The 18,532-nt window shown below is 40.8% G+C and overlaps 1 protein-coding gene across 5 annotated transcripts in view; it reads left to right on the plus strand.

Annotated features, from left to right (window-relative positions):
• Positions 1 to 18,532, plus strand: part of ATP23 (ATP23 metallopeptidase and ATP synthase assembly factor homolog) — a 93,193-nt gene that overhangs the window by 61,115 nt on the left and 13,546 nt on the right. Inside the window, exons 1-2 of one of the 5 annotated variants that reach the window (XM_082666255.1) lie at positions 11,011 to 11,144; positions 11,474 to 11,740. The exons of 2 other annotated variants lie outside the window; for them this stretch is intronic. In XM_082666255.1, coding sequence (XP_082522381.1) covers positions 11,680 to 11,740 — 61 coding nt within the window. In that variant the 5' untranslated portion in view covers positions 11,011 to 11,144; positions 11,474 to 11,679. Of the gene's footprint in view, positions 1 to 10,773; positions 11,154 to 11,473; positions 11,741 to 18,532 lie in introns of those variants that run through there. 2 more of the 5 variants (XM_082666252.1, XM_082666253.1) reach the window with 2 other exon arrangements.

Consider the following 18,532-nt stretch of genomic DNA (forward strand, 5'->3'; position numbering starts at 1 on the left):
AGGCGTGTGCACTTCAGTAGTTGTGGCACACGGGCTCAGTAGCTGTGACGCGCGGGCTCTAGAGCGCAGGTTCAGTAGATGTAGCACATGGGCTTAGTTGCTCTGTGGCATGTGGGATCTTCCCAGACCAGGGCTCGAACCTGAGTTCCCTGCATTGGCAGGTGGATTCTTAACCACTGTGTCACCAGGGAAGGCCCTGTAATACCTCTTCAATTGATCTTGTACAGCAGATATTCCTTAACATTTATTTTCCTGCCATACTAATGCTATATTGTTCCCCTTCTCAGGATCATAATTTTTTTTACTTTTTAATTGAAGTCTAGTTGATTTACAGCATTATATTAATTTCAGTGGTAAACATAGTGATTCAATATTTTTATGCATAGGATCATAGTTTTTATTTATTTCAATTTTGGAATTGACTTGAAAAGAGATAGTATGTATCCAAAATTCCAAAATAAATAGATCAAGTTTCTAAAATTGAAAAAAAAAAAAAGAATACAATTCCCTTTGCAATAGCATCAAAAAGAATAAAATACTTAGGAATAAATTTAACATAAAGTGCAAAACTTATACTCTGAAAACTACAAAAATATATAAAATTAAAGAAGACATGAGTAAATTGAAAGACATCAAATATTCATGGATTGGAAGACTTAATAATGCCAAGATGGATGGCAATACTTTCCAAATTTACCTACAAATTCAACACAATCCCTATCAAAATCCCAGTTGGCTTTTTTTTTCCAGAAATTTATAATTTATATGGAAATGCAAGGAATCAAGAATAACTAAACAATCTTCAAAAAGAAGAACATTGTTGAAGGACTACTCAGTTCCTGAGTTCAAATTTACTACAAAGTTACAGTAATCAAGACAGTGTGGCACTGGCATAAGGGTAGATATATAGATCAATGGAATAAAATTGAGAGTCCAGAAATAAACCATTACATTTATGGTCAACTGATTTTCAACAATGGTGCCAACACAATTAAATCAGGGAAAGAATAGAAAAGTCTTTTCAACAGGTGGTGCTAGGACAATTGAATATTCACATGCAAAGGAATGAAGCTAGACCCCTACCTCATGCCATACACAAAAATTAATTCATAACTATGAATCATAGATCGAAATGTAATAACTAAAACTATAAAACTTTTAGAATAAAACACCAGAGTAAATCTTTGTGACCTTGGGTTATGCAAAGCCTTCTTAGACATGATGCCCAAAATATAGCAACAAAAGAACAAGTAGATAAATTAGACTTCATCAAAATAACAACAATTAAAAAAACCTTTTGTGCTTCAAAGAACACCATCAAGAAAATGAAAAGACAACAGAATGGGAGAGAATATTTGTAAATCACACATTGATAAGGAACTTGTATCCAGAAGATATAAAGAACTCTTATAACAGCAATAGAAAGACAAATAACCCAATTGATAATTGGGTGAAGGATTTGAACTGACATTTCTCCAAAGAAGATATACAAATGGCCAATAAGCACATAAAAAGATGCTCTGCATCATTAGTATTAGAAAATGCAAATCAAAACCACAATGAGTGGGACTTCCCTGGTGGTGCAGTGGTTAAGAATCCACCTGCCAACACAGGGGACATGGGTTTGATCCCTGGTCCAGGAAGATCCCACATGCCGCAGAGCAACTAAGCCCGTGCGCCACAACTACTGAGCCTGCGTGCCACAACTACTGAAGCCCGCGTGCCTAGAGCCCGTGCTCCACGACAAGAGAAGCCACTGCAATGAGAAGCCCATGCGCTGCAACGAAGAGTAGCCTGCACTGGCTGCAACTAGAGAAAGCCCACACGCAGCAATGAAGACCCAATGCAGCCAAAAAATAAACAAAAACAAACAAACAAAAAAACCCCACAGTGAATTAACATCTCACTCCCACTAGGATGGCTATAATAAAAAAGATGGGTAAGAACAAATGTGGCAGGAATGTGGAGAAATTGGAACTCACATTGCTGGTGGGAATGTAAAATGGTACAGCTGCTTTGGAAAACAGTCTGGCAGTTCCTCTAAATGTTAAACATGGGGTTATCATATGACCCAGCAATTCTACTCAAGAGAAATGAAAACATAAGCTTACACTACACAGTAACTTGTACACAAATGTTCAGAGCAGCATTATTCACAATAGCCAAAAAGTGGAAACAACCCAAATGTCCATCAACTGATGAATAGATAAGTAACATGTGGTGTATCCATACGATGGAACATATTCCGCAATAAAAAAGGAACAAAGTACTGATACACATACAATATGGATGAACCTTGAAAACATTATGGTAAATTAAAAAAGCCAAACACAAAAGAACACATATTGTATGATTCCATTTATATGAAATATTCAGAATAAGCAAATCTGTAGAGATAGAAAGTATCAATAGATGAGTGGTTACTTAGGGCTAGGGAAGATGGGGGGATTGAGAGGGAATGACTAAGGCAGGCAGGGTGTCTTTTGGGGATAATTAAAATGTTCTAAAATTGTGGATTGTTGCATAACTTTGTGAATATACTAAAAACCATTAAATTGTACAGTTATTTTTATTTTTTATTGAAGTATAGTTGATTTACAATGTTATGTTAGTTTCATGTGTACAGCAAACTGATTCAGTTATACATATATATATATATTTTTTTTTCCACAGATTCTTTTCCCTTATAAGTTATTACAGAATATTGAGTATAGTTCCCTGTGCTATACAGTAGGTCCTTGTTGGTTATCTACTTTATATATAGTAGTGTGTATATGTTAATCACAAACTCCTAATTTATCCCTCCCAACTTCTCCTTTGGTAACCATAAGTTTGTCTTCTATGTCTGTGGGTCTATTTCTGTTTTGTATATAAGTTCATTTGTATCATTTTTTTTTTTTTTTTGCGGTACACGAGCCTCTCACCGCTGTGGCCTCTCCCGTTGCGGAGCACAGGCTCCGGACGCGCAGGCTTAGCGGCCATGGCCCACGGGACCAGCCGCTCCGCGGCATGTGGGATCCTCCCCAACCGGGGCACGAACCCATGCCGCCTGCATTGGCAGGCGGACTCTCAACCACTGCGCCACCAGGGAAGCCCTGTGTCATTTTTTTTAGATTCCACATATAAGTGATATCATATGATATTGTCTTTCTCTGACTGGCTTACTTCACTTTGTATGATAATCTATAGGTCCATCCATGATGCGGCAGATGACATTGTTTCATTCTTTTTTATGGCTGAGTAATATTCCATTGTATAATTATACCACGTCTTTTTTATCCATTCATCTGTCAATGGACATTTACATTTTAAATGAGTGAATTGACTGCACAGTAGCATACCATTTATTTTAAAAGAAAGAATATAATTGCTTATATATCTAAAAATAGAAGGATAACCAGTAAAATGAATGGTTGTTTATATGGCAAGGGAGGGATAAGCACAGAAAGGACAGGGGTAGAAGCTAGATTTTTTTCTAATAGCCTTTGTCCTATAAACTTGACTTTAGAACCATGTAAATATTTTATATAGTTAGAAACCAAAGTTAAGTTAAAAAATATAATGCCTGGGCTTCCCTGGTGGCGCAGTGGTTGAGAGTCCGCCTGCCGATGCAGGGGACACGGGTTCGTGCCCGGGTCCGGGGGGATCCCGTGTGCCGCGGAGCGGCTGGGCCTGTGGGCCATGGCCGCTGGACCTGCGCGTCTGGAGCCTGTTGCTCCGCAGCGGGAGAGGCCGCAGCGGTGAGAGGCCCGCGTACCGCAAAAAAAAAAAAAAAAAAATAATAATAATGCCTAAAAATTGAAATCAAGAATAAACAAATTAACCTAACTATGTATTGAGTTGGTGGCATAATCACACGAGGAATCTAAGTGACTTTAAAACACTGTAATTGACTACACATCCCTATTAGAATATATCCTGATAACAAAAGGAGTTACAAAAAGCCCACCCCCGCCCCCAACAAATAACAGTTTTCAGTAATCATACTGTGGTGGTAGTGCCAAGACTGTTGCTCTGAGACTGTTGTTTGTACGTGGTGGGATAAAGCAAATGAGCAATTGTTGTAGTTTAGGCATGGGTAAAAGCAGACAGATTTGAGATTGATGCGGGTAGTCCTGATTTTGAATTGGACATATTAGTATAAACTCATGTTGCGTTGTATCTTTAACCAACAAGGACACATTTCCTAGCTCCACTAACTGGAAAGGTCTAGAAACAATGAACCACTCAGTAGCAATAAATGTCTTTAGCACATTGTGGCCTCTAAAATAACCATTTCCCACTCAAAAGAACCAGGGTTCCTTGGAGAAATGGCTGGTTCCATGTCTGGGGCAGGAAATGCTGAAGATGAGTCTGGAACATCTTGTCATTTAGAAGGCAAGGAAGCTATCAGAGACTTAGAGAGTTGTGTCAAAGGACTCAGGAGCTAATCAGAAGAGATTCCCACTGGCTCCGCGGATGTGGGATCTTCCCGGATTAGGGCTCGAACCCGTGTCCCCTGCATTGGCAGACAGATTCTTAGCCACTGCGCCACCAGGGAAGCCCTACATCATCATTTTAAATGGTACAAAGCATCCCACTAACTGCGTATCAGGGTAGTCAGTCAGACTGCAACTCTACATTCCCTTCCTAGATAACCTGCAGATGCTCTTACTTAAACTAGTATGAGTGAACTTCTCTTATCTGCAACAATATTATCCAAGTCTAAGAAGTATGGGTGTAATATAATAACCTATCTTTTTTGGTGGACAGACTGAAATGAACTCCACCCAGCTTAACACACGTATGCAGTTTTGATTATTTCCTTTTGAGAACATCCTGGAAGTATAGTTGCTTAGTTAAAGTATATATTTTAAGGATTTTGATACATATTTCTAAAATGCCTGGGGAAGGGGGACATGTACGAATTTCTATCCCCACCTGCAATGCTTGTTTCACTGAACACTTGCCCAATGCATATACTAATTTCTTTTTCATCTTTGCCAATTTAATAGGCATTTAATATGCCATTTATATTTTTAGCTAATGTGGCTGAACATACCTATTTATTGGCCATTTTTATATATATCTTTTGACATATTTTTGTTACTCTTTTGCCGATTTTCAATAGTTTAAAAATTACTAACATCCATACCCACCTTGACATCCTCTTTCCTAGTTCTGCCTCCTATCTAAGCTAATTTATGTACCTGATCTATGGATCTCATCTCCTCTTTTTTTTTTTTTTTACATCTTTATTGGGGTATAATTGCTTTACAATGGTGTGTTAGGTTCTGCTTTATAACAAAGTGAATCAGTTATACATATACATATGTTCCCATATCTCTTCCCTCTTGCATCTCCCTCGCTCCCACCCTCCCTATCCCACCCCTCCAGGCGGTCACAAAGCACCGAGCTGATCTCCCTGTCATCTCCTCTTTCTTTATGGAATCATTCAATCAGTTATTCTCTTTCTTGGCAGTATCTTTAACTACCAGGTTTTTTTCTCTTATACTAACAAACATCACTGTCTGTTCTCCTTACAGAGAAACTAACATTTTTCTTTCACTTGCCATTCTCCTCCGGCTACTGACCTTTCTCTTCTCCTTTACAGCCAAACTTCTTGAAAGAATTGTCTTCACATGCTGCGTCCACTTCATCCCTGTTTCTTCAACTCATTACAGATGATTTACATTAAGGTCTTCAATGCTGTCTTTGTTGCTAAGATTTTAGTAACAGAATTATATCATATACATGTGAAAAAGCAGGACTTAAAATGGTTTTCCCCAAATATACTCAACTATGCAAAAAATATTTATGCAGAGAAAATAACATGTAATATATGAAAATTTTAAGTTACTTCTGGATGACTGGTGAGTTTTATTTTCTTCTTTTAAAAAATATCCTCAGGGGCTTCCCTGGTGGCTCAGTGGTTAAGAATCTGCCTGACAATGCAGGGGACACGGGTTTGAGCCCTGGTCCGGGAAGATCCCACATGCCACGGAGCAACTAAGCCTGTGCGCCACAACTACTGAGCCTGTGCTCTAGAGCCCACGAGCCACAACTACTGAGCCCGTGAGCCACAACTACTGAAGCCCGTGCGCCTAGAGCCTGTGCTCCACAAGAGAAGCCACCACAATGAGAAGCCCGCACACCGCAACGAAGGGTAGCCCCCACTCTCCATAACTAGAGAAAGCCTGTGCGCAGCAACAAAGACCCAACAAAGCCAAAAAAAAATATATATCCTCAGGACTTCCCTGGTGGTCCACAGTTAAGACTGTGCTCCCAATGCAGCGGGTCCGGGGCTTGATCCCTGGTCAGGGAACTAGATCCCGCATACCGCAGCTAAAGATCCTGCATGGGGCAACGAAGATCCCATGTGCTGCAACTAAGACCCCGCACAGCCAAAAAAAAAGTCCTCAATTTAATTAATTAATTTATTTATTTCAGTGGTTACCCTTGTTTATTTCATTTTAGTTCACATTCCTTTAGACTAGTTAACAAAGGTAGTTTACGTTTATCCAACAAATATCTGTTGAGAACCAAATGAGCCGAGCCTCAATGCAATTGAGATAAATATAAAATATGCCCTGCCCACAAGGAGGTCTCCAAAGTTGGAAGAACAGATGTCACTAAATGAATCATAATTACTATGATAAATATGCAAATGTTCATAAAGAAGAGCATATTCTATCTTGAATGGGAGGTGGACAAAAGTCCCAGGGAAGGACTGTAAAGGACATAATACCTAAATGAGGATTTGAACAAAGAAAATTAAGGCAAGGAAGAGCATTTTTACCATTTGCAAAAGGAGCAGACTTGAAAAAGCATAGTACTGCAGAAATTAAAAGTTAGCTGGAACATAAATGGGGGAGTTTAGCATGGAGAGGGAGGAGGGTGGTAATTAATGTCCCTTTGTGGCCAGAATTACACTGTGATCACTGTTACAAGTGATTAATCCCACACACTCTATTTTCTGTTCATTACATGGAAAAAAATATTCACATTATTTCCCTAACGGAATTCAAAAATTCCTTTTGGGGAAAGTAATTTCCCCAAAATTTCTTCATCTAAAATCCTTATGCCCTTACATATCTCAAGGGGCAGTCTACAATTTGAGTGTGAATTTTAAGTTCTCAATTTGTGGCCCCATAAAATGTCCTTAAACAAGAATTTCACGTTGATATTAGAACACATTACAGTGTTAATCAGAAATTCTTAACTTACATTTTCTGAGAGGAGGCAGAAAAGTAAAGTAAAGAAATGACAGGAGCCGCTGGGCTACTTCATTTGGCCGAAAGGCTGAAAGAAGGAGGGGGTCGTGACCCAGATTCTCAGAGCTGGCGCTCCCGCCTAGGGCACGACTAGATAACCTGACAGGACAACTATCTCCTGAAAGGGCCCTTCTTCCCTCTTCGCTCATCCCACATGGCCTCTGAGCGTCTCAGACTGTCCAGCTAACGGCGCCAAACCACGGATAACCGCCAAGCGCCTCTGGTTACCCCGGTAACAGCCAGCCACACCAACCCGGCTCCTTTAAATCTTCCCAGAATGCTGCGTGCCTTCTCCCATTCACTTCCGGGTTCGGAGGGCTGACTCCTGCTGGAAGTAGGTGTGTTTGTTGGTGGGTTGCGTTTCCCAGCGGTGTGCGATTACCGGGCCGAGTGTGGCGTGTTCCCGCGGAGAGTGGTGGAGACTGTTTTGTTCTTTCCCTGTATTCAAAATGACTGGATCACTAAGGAAAGGCTATAATGTCCCCCAAGTTTTGGCGGCCCTGGAGAAGTGGATTTATTAGTTGCGAAAAAACAAAGCTAGAAAGCACTTTAAAGTTATATGCAACTTCATTTGTTGCTGTGATTTATTTAAGCAGCTTCAAACAACTTACTATAAAACAACTATTTTTGCTTTAGAGAATGAAGGCAAGCACACACAGGTGCAAACAAAACAAAACTCCCAAATTTCATCTTTCGCTCATGTGCCTGATGCACAGTGAGCCCAAACCAGAACGTGGGAGTTTGGAGTAGAGAAAGGTATGTTGCAGGGCCCAGCAAGGAGAAGGGACAGAGCTCCTGCTCAAAATACCCTGAACTCCTGGAAGGGTTTCAGCAAAGCATTTTTAAAAGCCAGGTGTGGGAGACTGGTTGCAGGGTATGTGATCAGGTCCTGCACAATTCTCTGGTTGATGTTGAGATAATAGGGCGGTTAACATTATCAATCCTTAGGGGCCTATAGGATCTGGGGGCTCATCATCATCAAGTAATTTCTTCCATCTGGTGGTGGTTTTAGCATCTGTAACTCAGGAAGTGTGCATCAGATACTATTATCTAGGTATTTCAGAGGAGCTACAGCGAGGATATGGGGGAGGGGGTCCGTCCTGGGAAGGCCCCATAGGGTCCTGCTCGGTTACATATCCACCCAGAAACAACCACTAAAAATACTTTGCAGCAGTCTTCCAGACCCTCTCTGTGCATATAATAAACTTCCAGCTTGTACATGCTATTTTGTAACCTAAAAAGCTTTTATGAACATATTTCATTTAAAAAACAACATGGTTGTATGTTTTCCATTGCACTTTTTGTTAAAACAGTTTCTATCCTTTTTGTTCTTAATTAGTACTGCAATGGAGAAATGAAAATCCTTATAGCTAAGTCTTTGCCCATGTTCTCATTTCTTTGTGGTGATTATTTTTCTCTTTTTACCTTAGTAATTTGTATTTGCACTTCCCTCTCTCTCCCCTAATGCCGTCCCATTCCACTCCTATGTCTTTATAGTATAAATGGATGAAGTTAACATATATGCCATCCAAAGGCTACTCAATTTTTTAAAAGTATACCTTTCTGATTATAAAGGTAGTACATGCTTATTGTAGAATATTAGGAAAATTTGGAAAAATAATAAAAATATTCTGATACCTAGACAACTACTGATCATATCTTGGTGTACAATTTTCTAGTTTTCTCTCTGTTGCTTTCAGCAATGAACATTGAAAAAATGTTTGCTAATTTGGTGCGGGGAAATGAGAGCTTTGAATTTGCATTTTTTGCTTATTCATATAGCTGAATAGTATTTCAAATGTTTACAGTCTGTGGTCCATTTCAGGCCCCATCTTTTCTATCTAGCCTTCCCAGAGAATTCCAGACTAATTACACTAACTTGAAATGGTCTAGTTTTCCATATGTGTATATTTTAGTCCTCTAACTAGATTAAGAGCTAGTTGTGTGGTCCTGGATTATTCAGTTTCGCTGAGCCCACTTTCTTTATCTGAAAAATATAGTGATAACAATATTTATTTTGCAGGGTTGTGGTAGGGATTAGAAATAATGTATTGCAGGTGAGCTCAATAAAAAGTAGCTTTTTTTTGTTACAGCTTTAGTAGTCTATGTACATAGAAGGTGTTCATAATATTATTTTTCAAACGAGTAATCCTAGCATCTCACTCAATTTAGATATTTATTGAGCACCTATGACACATAGGTACTGTTCATAATCCTCAATGTCTCTTGAACCTTTATGAATTAGATACATTTCTTACATAAATCATATGCTCCTCTCAACCTTAGAAATTCTCTTATTATCCTGTTTCTGCTGCCATGCCTGGCCCATCATAGCAGGTACTGAATAAATGTGTGAGTTGAACTGAGTAAATTTACTGGGAAAAGAGAAACACAAATTAGTTAAAACCTGTCAGGCAGTGATGAAGCCATAATAGGTATGAAGTACTTTGTACATTGGGAGATCAGGAGAGATTAATTTTGATTAAGGTATCTGGGAAGGCCCTGTGGATTAGGAAGATTTGATCAGGACCTGGATCATAAGGACTGAGGATGGGGGCTTAAAGATGGAAATATGAGTTAAGGCTTGGAGTTATAAGTAAAAAGGTTGTATTTTGTTATGTTGATGAAAAAATTAATAGTCGATCTAAGAAAGAAATGGAAAATTTTATTTGAGCAAATCTGAGGATTATAACCTGGGAGACAGTCTTTCAGAAAGCTCTGAGCACTGTTTCACCCACTAGAAATCACAGCACAGTTAAAGAAGTTTTTGAGACAAAGTATTAGACGTCAAATGAATTATTGACAGAAGGAAGGTTATCTCCCAAGGAGTTATGGAGTAGTGGGTCATCCTGACCCTATACAAGATTAAGAAGGAATATCTTCTAAGGAGGTGTGGTTAATGCAGATGCACAATATACTCTAAGGGGGAGGGAGGAGGCCCAAACTGGCAGAGAAAAATTTTGTTTAAATTTTTCTTGCCTTGCCATAAAATATGAATTTTATTTCATCAATTATCAGAGAGTTATTTGCAGTGGCAAAAGAGTAGGGTGGGCGAATGGGCCTAGAAGAGGCAGAAAAAAAGTAGTTGGGTCTTATATTTTGAGGGTATTGACGCGACCATTCATTATAATTGCAGCTTTCAAACGTTTCTGAAAAACAGGGCTTTTAATATGGCTTGGGGCGTCAAGAGAGAGAGGTGGACCAGAGGCTGCAATTAGCCTGCTGGTGGACAAAACAGGGAGTGCGAAGATGGCAGAAACCTTCAGAGGGAGAAGGGTATTTAATGGCCAGTACTGGTCAGGAGGTAACGACGGAGTGTGCACGAGTAAGCAGGGCTGCGGAACAAGGCTTATGGGGACGGCACAAGCACGCTGAGCGGCGAAGGCCGAGCCCACATCAGGCAGGTTGTAGCCTGCGAGGGTACTCGCTAACCCCAGCTCAGCCAGCAGGCGCTTGGCCCCGCCCCTTGCCCGCCTAGCAGCCGTCGCCCCGCCCCGTTACCGTCTTCCCTCCTGGCGCCTGTGGCCCAGCGCTCCTTCGGTCTCCGGGCTTGTGGACCCCTGCGGCCGTCGCCCGGCTGGCGCCAGGTCGGCTCGGCGGAGGGAGGGCCTGGGCTGTGGGTAGGCGGGAGGGAGGTTGCCTTTCCCTGTCTCCCCCCGGGCCGCCTGAGGCGGGCGGAAGCAGCTGCAAAGTCCGTGGGCGGCATGGCAGGAGCTCCGGATGAACACGGCCCGGGCCCCGCTGCGGGGGAGCAGCTGCAGCAGCAACACGTCGGGTGCCAGGTCTTCCCGGAGCGGTTGGCTCAGGGGAAGCCACAGCAAGGGTTCCTCTCCAGCTTCTTCACCAACAACCAGAAGTGCCAGCTTATGCTCTTGCAGACGTTGGAGACAAGTAGGAGCCGTGAGCCTGGGGGCTGGGCGTCTGCGGAGGGTGCGGTGGGGGGTGTCTGAGAGCCGGCGGGCAGGGTGGGGCCTTGGTGCCGCTCCGCTAGGGAGCTCCGGGTTCAGCCCAGGTCGGGGGCGGGGTTCAGGCACCAAGTGCAGAGTTAAAGGCAGATTCTTGTGAGGGCGGGTGTGGGGGTCTGAGCCTCAGTTTCCATCAGAGGAAGCGCTGAGGCCCCTTTCAGCACTACGTTTGCTTGCGGCGTGAGTGAGGAGTTGGGTTAGGAGTTTGCCCTTTCCGTCACGCGCACTGGTCTGACAGATCCTTTGATATTTTAGGTAAATTATGCAGTAATATGAGGAATTGAGAGTCCAGGTGAAGCAGAGTTTTAAAGAACCATGTTAATTAAGGCATACCTGCTGAAACTGCACAACTCAGATGGGATTTGAACCCCGCCAAAACTCAGCTTGGGACTTGAACCCGCAGGCTGGGACTCGAACCCACTGCCTTTTAATTGAAATTGCACTCCTGGTCTCAGGACTTAATGAAGCTCAGGTTCTTTATGTCTCACTGCAGAAGCAATCCGGCGAGAGGCAAAGTGATAGGTAAGAAGTAGATTTGTTGAGAGAGAGACACACACTCCACAGAGTGTGGGCCATCTCAGAAGGGGAGAGGCCCTGGGAGATACACGTTCCGTAGACAGAATACAGTCTGTCTCAAAAGGTGAGAGCAGCCAGGAAATATGGGTGGTTAGTTTTTATGGGCTGGGTAATTTCATAGGCTAATGAGTGGGAGGATTATTCCAACTATTTTGGAGAAGGGGTGGGGATTTCCAGGATTTGGGCCACTGCCCACTTTTTGGCCTTTTATAGTTAGCCTTGGAACAGTCATGGTGCCCGTGGGTGTGTTATGTAGCATACGCTAATGTATTACAATGAGCGTATAATGAGGCTCAAGATCTACTGGAAGTTGAATCTTCTTCCATCTTGGGCCTAATCGGTTCTAACCAGGTTTTAACCAGTTTATGTCGTGTCCACAACAGCTCTGTCATTCTTTAAGGGTTGTGCCCTGCCCTCTTCCCTCCTGTTAAAAACAAGTTTTGCAATCCTACCCTTTGATGGAAAGGGTTCTTAACCTTCATACATGGGTGGACTTCAGAGTGTAGAAATTCCTGACATGGACTATGAAACCGTATGTGTATGCCCCTAAGTGCATTTTTCTGGGGAGAGAGTTCATAGCTCCATGATATTCTCAGAGAGACCCACGATCCCAAAAATGTTAAGAACCACTGTTGTGGGTTAAATAGGGACACCATCTGCTGACCAATTTTTCTCTAATCCCAGGGACATTGCACTAGAGATTGCTTAACTTTTTTACATTGCCATCTAAAGTTTACTTTAGATACATTTAGAAAATCAAAGACTTAAACTTATTGTTCCAAAGTAAGGTTACTGTTTCATAGCTGGCCAGTCACACTTCAAAAGTCAACCACCCAATTATTTTCCAGCCTTCTTGAGATTACCTGCATCTAGGGAGTCAAGGGAGGAGGAGGGGGAGTAGAGAAAATGATGTCATTGTATTTACTTTGCAAATAGGTATTGAATGCCTCCTAGGTTCTGGTTTGGGCAAATACAGAGAGGAGTTGGGACCCTGCCTTTAAGATGTTTCAAAGTGGAATGCAGTGGAAAGAACATAGGCTGCAGAATTAGACATGGGTTCAAATTTTGATCCCTTGTTACGTATGGAAGAGTGATTTAACTCTCTGATCCTCTCCATCTTTATCTGAGGGAAAAAAAAAGGGAGTGGGGGAGGGATAAAAATACCCCTTTTAGGGTTGTTGTGAGGAATAGATTTTATGAGTGTAAAGGGCCAGCATATCAGGAGCTGAGTAGAGAAAAGGTAGCTGTTCTTACAGTGGCAGAGCCAAAAAGTGGAGGAAGAGTTGATATAGGCAGGATATGAGGAGGGTGAGGTGCTGAACTTGAGACCCAGTAGGAATTAACCTGCCTCAACCTTTCAAGGGGAAGGCTGCTGGGAGAACCTGTTGGTAGTATTAAAGCATCAACTTAAAGCTGTAAAATCCTATCCCTGGGGCGAGTGTGATGGGAGAAATCAGACCTCAAGGGCGACCTTTGTTTTCTTTTTCTCCAAAGCAAATCCATTCCAAATACTGCAAGTCCTTTTTGAAGTACCAAACCAATGTGCTCCCAGAAATTTTTTTTTTTAAGAGGACTGTAGGCTTTTGAATCCATTTCAACTTTGTAAAACTCTTAGTTGCTTGAATAATAATGCACTTAGTATGGTGCCTGATACCTGATATACACTAAATAATTCTTATTATTAATAATAATTGTTTTATTGTTAACACTCTTAAGAGGGGTCAGGTTAGTAAAGCAGTAACCTATACCTAACTTTCTCATCCCACACTAATTTTACTCACCTGTTTTTGCTTTCAGCACTTAAAGACCTTCATTTTTTTCTCTCTTTTTTTTTTTGCTTATGTCACGTAATTTGCTGTGCATTTATACTCTCAGACAGGACATCTATGCGAAAAGTTGATATTAGAGGCACTTGGGTTCATAATACTTTGCTGTAATTTTAGCAGGCACATAGATTCTTTTTTTTTTATAAATAACTTTTATTTGTATTTTTCTCTTCTTGCTTTTTTTTTAAGCATCTTTATTGGATTTTAATTGCTTTACAGTGTTGTGTTAGTTTCTGCTGTATAACAAAGTGAATCAGCTATATGCATATGTATATCCCCATATCCCCTCCGTCTTGTGTCTCCCTCCCACCCTCCTTATCCCACTCCTCTAGGTGGTTGCAAAGCACTGAGCTGATCTCCCTGTGCTGTGCAGCTGCTTCCCGCTAGCTATCTATTTCACGTTTGGTAGTGTATATATGTCAATGCTACTCTCTTACTATATCCCAGCTTACCCTTCCCCCTCCCCATGTCCTCAAGTCCATTCTCTACGTCTGTGTCTTTATTCCTGTCCTGCTCCTAGGTTCCACTTTTTTTTTTTTTTAGATTCCATATATATGTGTTAGCATACGGTATTTGTTTTTCTCCTTCTGACTTACTTCACTCTGTATGACAGACTCTAGGTCCATCCACCTCACTACAAATAACTCAGTTTCATTTCTTTTTTTCTTTCTTTTTTTTTTTTTTGCGGTACGCGGGCCCCTCACTGCTGTGGCCTCTCCCGTTGCGGAGCACAGGCTCCGGACGCGCAGGCTCAGCGGCCGTGGCTCACGGGCCCAGCCGCTCTGCGGCATGTGGGATCTTCCCGGAACGGGGCACGAACCCGTGTCCCCTGCATCGGCAGGCCGATTGTCAACCACTGCGCCACCAGGGAAGCCCTCATTTCTTTTTATGGCTGAGTAATATTCCGTTATATGTATGTGCCACATCTGCTTTATCCATTCATCTGTCGATGGACACTTAGGTTGGTTCCATGTCCTGGCTGTTGTAAATAGTGCTGCAATGAACATTGTGGTACATGACTCTTTTTGAATTATGGTTTTCTCAGGGTATATGCCCAGTAGTGGGATTGCTGGGTCATATGGTAGTTCTATTTTTAGTTTTTTAAGGAACCTCCATACTGTTCTCCATAGTGGCTGTATCAATTTACATTCCCACCAACAGTGCAAGAGGGTTGCCTTTTCTCCACACCTTCTCCACCATTTATTGTTTGTAGATTTTTTGATGATGCCATTCTGACCAGTGTGAAGTGATACCTCATTGTAGTTTTGATTTGCATTTCTCTAATGATTAGTGATGTTGAGTGTCCTTTCAAGTGTTTGTTGGCAATCTGTATATCTTCTTTGCAGAAATGTCTATTTAGGTCTTCTGCCCATTTTTGGGTTGGGTTGTTTGTTTTTTGATATTGAGCTGCATGAGCTGCTTGTGTATTTTGGAGATTAATCCTTTGTCCATTTCTTCATTTGCAAATATTTTCTCCCATTCTGAGGGTTGTCTTTTCGTCTTGTTTATGGTTTCCTTTGCTGTGCAAAAGCTTTTAAGTTTCATTAGGTTCCATTTGTTTATTTATTTATTTATTAATTATTTTTTTTTAAAGAAGATGTTGGGGGTAGGAGTTTATTAATTTATTTAGTTTTGGCTGTGTTGGGTCTCCGTTTCTGTGCGAGGGCTTTCTCCGGTTGTGGCGAGTGGGGGCCACTCTTCATCGCGGTGCGTGGGCCTCTCACTGTCGCGGCCTCTCTTGTTGTGGGGCACAGGCTTTGGATGAGCAGGCTCAGTAGTTGTGGCTCGTGGGCCTAACTGCTCCATGGCATGTGGGATCCTCCCAGACCAGGGCTCGAACCCCTGTCCCCTGCATTAGCAGGCAGATTCTCAACCACTGCGCCACCAAGGAAGCCCCTATTTTTGTTTTTATTTCCATTTCTCTAGGAGGTGGGTCAAAAAGGATCTTGATGTGATTTATGTCATGGAGTGTTCTGCTTATGTTTTTCTCTAAGAGTTTGATAGTATCTGGCCTTACATTTAGGTCTGTAATCCATTTTGAGTTTATTTTTGTGTATGGTGTTAGGAAGTGTTCTAATATCATTCTTTTACATGTAGCTGTCTAGTTTTCCCAGCATCACTTATTGAAGAGGCTGTCTTTTCTCCATTGTATATTCTTGCCTCCTTTATCAAAGGTAAGGTGACCATATGTGAGTGGGTTTATCTCTGAGCTTTCTATCCTGTTCCTTTGATCTATATTTCTGGTTTTGTGCCAGTACCATACTGTCTTGATTAATGTAGCTTTGTAATATAGTCTGAAGTCAGGGAGCCTGATTCCTCCAGCTGTTTTTCTTTCCCAAGATTGCTTTGGCTATTTGGGGTCTTTTGTGTTTCTATACAAATTGTGTATTTTTTTGTTCTAGTTCTGTGAAAAATGCCATTGGTAGTTTGATAGGGATTGCATTGAATCTGTAGATTGCTTTGGGTAGTATAGTCATCTTCACAATGTTGATTCTTCCAATCCAAGAACATAGTATATCTCTCCATCTGTTTGTATCATCTTTAATTTCTTTCATCAGTGTCTTATCGTTTTCTGCATACAGGTCTTTTGTCTCCTTAGGTAGGTTTATTCCTAAGTATTTTATTCTTTTTGTTGCAGTGGTAAATGGGAGTGTTTCCTTAATTTCTTATTCAGATTTCTCATCATTAGTGTATAGGAATGCAAGAGATTTCTGTCCATTAATTTTGTACCGTTACTTTACCAGATTCGTTGATTAGGTCTAGTAGTTTTCTGGTAGCATCTTTAGGATTCTCTAGGTATAGTATCATGTCATCTGCAAACAGATGACTTCTTTTCTGATTTAGATTCGTTTTATTTCTTTTTCTTCGCTGACTGCTGTGGCTAAAACTTCTAAAACTATGTTGAATAATAGTGGTGAGAGTGGGCAACCTTGTCTTGTTCCTGATCTTAGAGGAAATGGTTTCAGTGTTTCACCATTGAGGACGATGTTGGCTGTGGGTTTGTCATATAGCCTTTATTATGTTGACATAGGTTCCTGCTATGCCTACTTTCTGGAGAGTTTTTATCATAAATGGGTGTTCAATCTTGTCGAAAGCTTTTTCTGCATCTATTGAGATTATCATATGGTTTTTATCCTTCAGTTTGTTAGTATGATGTATCACATTGATTGATTTGCATATATTGAAGAATCCTTGCATTCCTGGGATAAACCCCACTTGATCATGGTGTATGATCCTTTTAATGTGCTGTTGGATTCTGTTTGCTAGTATTTTGTTGAGGACTTTTGCATCTAAGTACTTCAGAGATATTGGCCTGTAGTTTTCTTTTTTGTGACATCTTTGTCTGGTTTTGGTATCAGGGTGGTGGTGGCCTCGTAGAATGAGTTTGGGAGTGTTCCTCCCTCTGCTATATTTTGGAAGAGTTTGAGAAGGATTAGGTGCTAGCTCTTGTCTAAATGTTTGATAGAATTTGCCAGTGAAGCCATCTGGTCCTGGGCTTGTTTGTTGGAAGATTTTTAATCACACTTTCAATTTCGGTGCTTGTGATTGGTCTGTTTATATTTTCTATTTCTTCCTGATTCAGTCTCAGAAGATTGTGCTCTTCTAAGAATTTGTCCATTTCTTCCAGGTTGTCCATTTTATTGGCATATAGTTGCTTGTACTAATCTCTCATGATCCTTTGTATTTCTGCAGTGTCAGTTGTTACTTCTCCTTTTTCATTTCTAATTCTGTTGATTTGAGTCTTCTCCCTGTTTTTCTTGATGAGTCTGGCTGATGGTTTATCAATTTTGTTTATCTTCTCAAAGAGCCAGCTTTTAGTTTTATTGATCTTTGCTATTGTTTCCTTCATTTCTTTTCCATTTATTTCTGAGCTGATCTTTATGATTTCTTTCCTTCTGCTAACTTTGGGTTTTTTTTGTTGTTGTTGTTCTTTCTCTAATTGCTTTAGGTGTAAGTTTAGATTGTTTATTTGAGATTTTTCTTGTTTCTTGAGGTAGGTTTGTATTGCTATAAACTTCCCTCTTAGAACTGCTTTTGCTGCATTCCATAGGTTTTGGATCGCCATGTTTTCGTTGTAATTTGTCTCTAGGTATTTTTTGATTTCCTCTTTGATTTCTTCGGTGATCTCTTGGTTATTTAGTAACGTATTGTTTAGCCTCCATGTGTTTGTGTTTTTTACGTTTTTTTCCCTGTAATTGTTGATTTCTAATTTCATAGCACCGTGGTCGGAAAAGATGCTTGATATGATTTCAGTTTTCTTAAATTTACCAAGGCTTGATTTGTGACCCAAGATGTGATCTATCCTGGAGAATGTTCCGTGTGCACTTGAGAAGAAAGTGTAATCTGCTCTTTTTGGATGGAATGTCCTATAAATATCAATTAAATCTATCTGGTCTATTGTGTCATTTAAAGCTTGTGTTTCCTTATTAATATTCTGTTTGGATGATCCGTCCATTGGTGTAAGTGAGGTGTTAAAGTCCCCCACTATTATTGTGTTACTGTTGATTTCCTCTTTTATAGCTGTTAGCAGTTGGCTTATGTATTGAGGTGCTCCTATGTTGGGTGCATATATATTTATAATTCTTTTATCTTCTTCTTGGATTGATCCCTTTGATCATTATGTAGTGTCCTTCCTTGTCTCTTGTAATAGTCTTTATTTTAAAGTCTATTTTATCTCATATGAATATTGCTACTCCAGCTTTCTTTTGATTTCCATTTGCATGGAATATCTTTTTCCATCCCCTCACCTTCAGTCTGTATGTGTCCCTAGGTCTGAAGTGGGTCTCTTGTAGACAGCATATGTACAGGTCTTTTTTTGTATCCATTCAGCCAGTCTGTGTCTTTTGGTTGGGGCATTTAAGCATTTACATTTAATGTAATTATCGATATGTATGTTCCTATTAACATTTTC

Source organism: Grampus griseus (genome assembly GCF_964374135.1).
Source record: "Grampus griseus genome assembly, chromosome: 11".
Lineage (NCBI taxonomy): Eukaryota > Metazoa > Chordata > Mammalia > Artiodactyla > Delphinidae > Grampus > Grampus griseus.